The 6,951-nt window shown below is 39.9% G+C and overlaps 1 protein-coding gene across 1 annotated transcript; it reads left to right on the top strand.

Annotated features, from left to right (window-relative positions):
- Positions 1 to 1,587: 1,587 nt before the first annotated feature.
- DLL1 (delta like canonical Notch ligand 1) lies at positions 1,588 to 5,793 on the top strand (the record flags this gene model as incomplete). The annotated part of the gene is made up of 7 exons (XM_074190062.1): positions 1,588 to 1,667; positions 2,374 to 2,504; positions 2,636 to 2,805; positions 2,928 to 3,144; positions 3,985 to 4,756; positions 4,920 to 5,037; positions 5,161 to 5,793. Coding segments are annotated over 7 exons (1,494 nt in total), but the record flags the coding sequence as incomplete, so codon positions are not given.
- Positions 5,794 to 6,951: the final 1,158 nt, after the last annotated feature.

Genomic DNA, 6,951 nt, shown 5'->3' with positions numbered 1-6,951 from the left:
CACACAGAATGTAATATTATACAGCCTGCCTAGCCTTTAGTAGGCTTAGATGCATACACAAGGAAAAGGACTATCCTGCCACAGTCATAGTGAAACCACTCTTTACCTGCCAGATTACTTGCTATTTAAATGTCACGTGGTTAGTTCCTACCTCCCCAGAGTATGGCTTGACAGTTCCAGAGCAAAACTGTAGGAGTGCCGGAAGTGGAGACACCATGGTTTGGAGGGAGGATAGGAACTGAACTGTGAGGGAAGCTAATTTCTGAGGCTAGTTCCGCTGGACTTCTCCCAAAAAAATCCCATTGCACATTTGGCCTTTGAGACCCTAGTGGTGCCTGCAGCTTGTGAAGCAACCCAGTTCTTCCCGGATCTGCACAGCCTCTCCTCCCTCCAAGCTCCTAGAAGGGATCAAGTTTCCCTCAGAAGCCAGGTCCTAGTGCCACTATCCAGAGTCACTCTGTCAGTCCCTCCACACTCCACTGCTTGCTTTTAGGAGGACCTTTAATCAGCTGTTCTAAGGCCACAGACCTTGCTTGTCCTATGGCCAAAAGAGCTATCTGAATTTGGAGTGTGTGGGTGTGTGTGTGGGGGAGTGTTGGTTTTGGGAGTAAGGATGAAAAGGAAACTAACCTTCTGTATTCCCCATTAAGTGGGGAAGAAGAGCTGTAAATTAGTGCACGCTAGTGGATCGCACACACATTCACAGTTCCCCGGATTTGGAAAATATTGTATTAAGGTATTCCCATAGATCATTTTAAAATTCTGCATTGTTCCTATTTGGCTTTGTTGAATGAAAATTTACAGAGCTTCTTAATGAATCCCTTAAACTGGCAAAGTAAATCAGCTCAAAATGCTACAGCTCCCTTCTTCTACCCCTTCCCAGGCTCTTTCTGTGTCCCTCTGTTCCCCCCCCCCCCTTCCCCACCCCTTGCCCGGTAGGGTAGCCATAAACTTAAACTATTTTTTCTTATTCAAATTTGTAAGTCTCTCCTTTCCCCCTCCCCCATTGCGCGTGCCATAGATTAGATCTCTACAGGGATAGGCTGTCAGGGAAGGCAGGCCTAGTTCTCATTGGTTTAAAGGTTGTGTGTATGTGTGTACATGCTGAGTATGTATGTATGGGAAGGGGAGGGGGGATGTGTGTTGGGGGAGGGGGCTGGTATTGTTGCATTGGGGCAGCTGCTGGGAGAGAATAGACAATAGGGCAGCTGTCTTGCCCTGGCACCCTGCATACCAGCTGTCCACTCTTATCTACACACACTTTCTGGGATATTAAGAGGTGGAGCTTTGTGCATAGAATGAGGTGGGGGGAGAAGGGGGAAAGACTTCTGACCCTCTCTTAAAAGAAAAGGGGTTGGGGTTTTTGGAGTTCTTTTTTGTCTATGTGCAACTGTATTAAGAAGAATGCTCATCCCTAGTGATAAGTAAAGTTCTCAGTTACTAGGCAAGCTAGATAAATACAGCACATTTGGGAGATTAGCACAGCTGGTATTAACTAACTGAACCAGGGAAGAAGTTTGTCTTAAAACATAAAACAGAAGAAACTATCAGTATTTTGAAGAAGTACTTTGAGGATGAACTTACTGTGTACCTTACTTGCTTTTAGCAATCTGCTTGCCAGGATGTGATGAGCAACATGGATTCTGTGACAAGCCCGGAGAATGCAAGTGAGTTTCCTAAAGTTCTCTCTCTTCTCTTCTCTTCTCTTCTCTTCTCTTCTCTTCTCTTCTCTTCTCTTCTCTTCTCTTCTCTTCTCTTCTCTTCTCTTCTCTTCTCTTCTCTTCTCTTCTCTTCTCTTCTCTTCTCTTCTCTTCTCTTCTTCTCTCTCTTTCCTTCCCTTCCTTTATGAGTTAAGGTGGCTTAGAAGATCATTTGAGAAACTTTCAGATGAGATAGAGACAAGGATGATTCTGTTTTATCTTAGAAACAATCTTATTTTAATATTAATATAGTTATAGAATTATATATAGCCTGTTATTTATTATTTGTCTAAAATACTTAAGGTTTATAAGAATTTATCAATGGAAGTATTGAAAAAAGTTACTGAGGAAAAGAGTGGTCACTTGCTTGTTTGGTGGTTGCTTGATTGGTAGGTTCTTGTCCTTCCTTACCAAAGACCACCAAAATGTCATCACTAAGTTAGAGAAAAGTTACAAGTTACAAATGTGTCCAACTGTGACTGCTCAGAGCACTACAATCTGGGAATGCTCTACCACATGGTGGGCACAAATAATCCATGTGATCACCTGGGGTGGTTACTCTAAACTTACATTTCTCACATTTCCTTTGAACTGCTTGGTCAGTAGTATGTTATATGACTTCTAGTATTAATTTTCAGTCTGACTTTTTGTTTTCTTCTTTTAAAAAATTTAGGTGTAGAGTTGGCTGGCAGGGTCGGTACTGTGATGAATGCATCAGATACCCAGGCTGCCTCCATGGGACCTGTCAACAGCCTTGGCAATGTAATTGCCAGGAAGGCTGGGGAGGTCTTTTCTGTAACCAGGGTGAGTTCTCCATCATATACCTGTAAACTCTTCCTTCAATTTCTATACAGTCTACTTAAGAACAAATTTCCTAGAATTAACATTTGTCTTGCTTGTCTTTCTCCTTCCCCACCCTTCTCTTCTGTGTGTAGACCTTAACTACTGCACTCATCACAAGCCTTGCAAGAATGGAGCCACTTGCACCAACACTGGTCAAGGAAGCTATACTTGTTCTTGTCGTCCAGGATATACTGGCGCCAACTGTGAGATTGAGATCAATGAATGTGATGCCAACCCTTGCAAAAATGGGGGAAGTTGCACAGTAAGTTGAAGTCTAGAACAAAATGGAATATTGTGCTCAAGTGGGGACCCCCTGTTTGAGCAAGGATGAGTGGGTCTTTGTAGGTGCAGCCTGAAACAGTGTTTTCTTTTTTTCATCTTTAGGATCTTGAAAACAGTTATTCCTGTACTTGTCCACCTGGCTTCTATGGTAAGAATTGTGAGCTGAGTGCCATGACATGTGCTGATGGTCCTTGCTTCAATGGAGGCCGATGCACGGATAATCCAGATGGAGGATACACCTGTCACTGCCCAGTGGGTTACTCTGGTTTTAACTGTGAAAAGAAAATTGACTATTGCAGCTCTTCACCTTGTTCCAATGGTAAGAAGTCATCTAAAGACTTAGATTGAGGATCAGTCAGTATTTTTAAAAGCCTGCCTTTATGGAGTAAATACTTAAAATAAAGAGGTTTCAAAAGCACATCGGAGCTTGCTTCCAAGCCAAACACATTTTTATCCTATGATGTTTTATATTTGTAAGCTTTTTTCAAAGTATTATAGAGATTTTTATAAACATTTTCTCTGGAATCTCCACAACATCCCTGGGAAATGGAATGGAAGCAATATTTTCATTCTGTAGAGAAGGAAACTGAAGTAGAAATAAGTAAAATGACTTATTCAGGGTCACAGAAAATCAGGTGAATGACTCAAAGTCAGGCCTCATTCCATTAAGCTACATTGTGATGGCAGCAGAGCCACTTTTCTTTTGGAGGGAAGCCTGGCTCTGTAGTCTTCTGTCACCGCCTCCTCCTCCCCCCAATAGCAATCTGGTGTGCTAATATCTGAGAACCCAGAAAGGAAATGTAGTCTGTTTACAGTGAGCCTCATTTTACTGTCTGAGCTTCCCAAAGAAAATAAACAGGGTGGAAAAGTTGGAGAGAGGAATTAAGGTAGAAACAACTCTGCCAGTCTCATTAATTGCCTTTATTAGAGTCACTGGATTAAAGGGAACCCTTATGAAAATAAAATAAAACAACAAAAAACCCAAATCATTTTGACTTTACATTCAGCACACAAACTTAGAGGGTCATGACTAGGCTTTCTAAGGTCATTAATTTACTGGAACTTTTATTTGTGCACATTGTTAGAATACCTGGATATGTTGAATAGTTTATGGGATGTAGAATGATACATGGACTCTTCTTCATTTGATGTATTCCAGGAGCCCAGTGTGTTGATCTTGGGAATTCCTACCTATGCCAATGCCAGGCTGGTTTCACTGGGAGACACTGTGACAACAACATGGATGATTGTGCTTCCTTCCCTTGTGCGAATGGGGGTACCTGCCAAGATGGAGTAAATGATTACTCTTGCACCTGCCCCCCAGGATATACAGGGAAAAACTGTAGTGCCCCTGTTAGTAAATGTGAACACAGTCCCTGCCATAATGGGGCAACCTGCCATGAGAGAAACCACCGCTATGTGTGTGAGTGTGCCAGGGGCTATGGAGGACCCAACTGTCAGTTCTTGCTCCCTGAGGTGGTTACAGAAAAATTCACAGAAAATCAGAATGGGCAATTCCCTTGGATTGCTGTGTGTGCTGGCATCATCCTTGTCCTCATGCTCCTTTTGGGGTGTGCTGCTGTGGTGGTTTGTGTGCGACTGAAGCTTCAGAAACGGCAGCCCCCAGCTGATTCATGTCGAGGAGAGACTGAAACCATGAACAATCTGGCCAACTGTCAGCGGGAAAAGGACATTTCAGTAAGCGTCATTGGCGCTGGGCAAATCAAGAACACTAACAAGAAAGCGGATTTCCATGGGGAGAATAACACAGATAAAAATGGCTTCAAGACTCGCTATCCAACAGTGGATTATAATTTGGTACATGATCTCAAGAATGAAGACCCTTCCAGGGAGGAGCACAGCAAGTGTGAAGCCAAGTATGAGACGCATGACCCTGGAGTGGAGGACAAGAGTACCACACCACTCAAAGGGTAGGTACCTGAATAGTCCAAGATTAGATCTTTTAGAGAAAAGTCTGGGTGAGGAAGGTAGGTGGTATCAGAATGGCGGTTTGGGTGGTTTTTTTTTTTTGCTCTTAACTATGGCAGTTTCTTTAATCTTGATTTTCCTTATGTGATATTTGTGATTTTCCAGTGGTGAAGCATCAGAACGAAAAAGGCCAGAATCTGTATACTCCACTTCTAAAGACACAAAGTACCAGTCAGTATATGTCATATCAGAAGAAAAAGATGAGTGCATCATAGCAACTGAGGTGAGTGGATTGGCTTATTCAAACGGGTTAAGAAGCCCATTAACCTTCAGGGGAGAGCAATGGGGATATAGAGCTCAAAGGATGATTATATTTTTGAATAACGATTCTTTTTTATCTTTTTAGGTATAAAAAATGTCAAAATTTCTGTTTCTCTTAAATAAATTCCAAGGATATATGCCCCAACGAATGCTGCTGAAAGAGGAAAGGGAGATCCCTTCACGGACTGCTGCTGAGAAACTAAATTCAGACTGAGCTGGTTCTCTTCCTGAAATTAGCAAAAGTGACTGCAAAATGAGCTGAACACCAGGCTGGGTTGGTGTTCAAGGATACCTGTTGCACTGCCTTTTTAATGACTTTTCCCGTTGCACTATGGACAGTTGCTTTTTAAAAAATATATATATTTAAATGAATGGACTTAATTACTACATAAGAAGCATGCACTGCCTGAAGTGTATATTTTGGATTCTTATGAGCCAGTCTTTTCTTGAATTAGAAACACAAACACTGCCTTTATTGTCCTTTTTGATACTAAAATGTGTTTTTCTAGGTGGAAAAATGTGTGTTATTTTTTTGGATTTGTAAAAATATTTTCATGATATCTGTAAAGCTTGAGTATTTTGTGATGTTCATTTTTTTATAATTTAAATTTTTTGGTAAATATGTACAAAGGCACTTCGGGTCTATGTGACTATATTTTTTTGTATATAAATGTATTTATGGAATATTGTGCAAATGTTATTTGAGGTTTTTTTTTACTGTTTTGTTAATGAAGAAATTCATTTTTAAAATATTTTTCCAAAATAAATATTATGAATGATAACTAGAAAGTTATCTTTCTATCCACTAGTTTTCCACAGACTCACTCTCTACATTGGCCTCTATGAAAAAAAATTATCTGTTTTTAAAATTTTCTATTAAAAGCAACCTTCTCATTGCTTCAATCTCCTTTCAAAGAAACCCTTCAATGCTACCATTAAGATAATTTAATGAGATCTTGCACAGTCATTTTCAATTGATTGATTCTGCCAAAAAACCCCAGTTGACTTCTTGAGAATATCAACAGGCACATGTTTCTTCTCACTGTCATGTTTTATTGATACTGAAAAATTTCAGGGGATTGGCCACTTTCCCTTTGAATCTTTTAAAAAATTTGTTTTATTTAAAGAAGTTGAGCAAAACTTTGCTTGGAATCAATACTTTTGTGGTGGTTTTATGTTGCCATGGCAAAGATTTTGCTGACATTATGGACCTTAAAAAAAATTTTTTTTGTTTATTTTGTTTAAGGCACTTGCTTTTTGATTCAGATATAATAGTAGGTTAATAGATAGAATGTATTCAATTCTTTTTTAGTTATACAAACCCCTGTAAAGAAACAAAATTTTGAAACCAAACAAAATTTTGAAACCAGTTCTTCACATTCATAAAATATGGGGGTTCCATAAAGTGATTATTGATTATTGTTAATGAAGTAAATTCAACTATATTGAAGGAACATGCAGGTATGTAAATGTTTCCAGGTGTGCAAATTATTTTGAGGAAATCTGCAAGGGGAATGGAAGTTTTCTGGGGGGGGGAGTGGGGTGTGAGGGGACCCTATATAGAGAGGGTTTCCTTAGCATGATGAAGGGAGGAAGGGAGGAAAGGAGGCTAAGATCATTCTCCTTTTTTTCCTTCCCTGTTGATATGTTAACTTTGTATTATTAGTCCCAGCTGCACAACTGGAAATGGATAGGATACAAAGGTAGAGTGGGAAGTCTGAAATTTTAGTAGGAAAGAAAAGAGAAGGGATTAGCAACTATATGTAGTTTATTCTCCTCTGGATTTTGGCAAATGACAATCTACAAATATAAGTGAGGCAACATTCAATAAAGAATAAAAAAAATATAAAACCAAGCAAACTTCCAAGACATTGGG

Source organism: Macrotis lagotis, chromosome 5, assembly GCF_037893015.1.
Source record: "Macrotis lagotis isolate mMagLag1 chromosome 5, bilby.v1.9.chrom.fasta, whole genome shotgun sequence".
Taxonomy (NCBI): Eukaryota; Metazoa; Chordata; class Mammalia; order Peramelemorphia; family Peramelidae; genus Macrotis; species Macrotis lagotis.
This window is presented reverse-complemented; position numbering and strand designations above follow the sequence as displayed.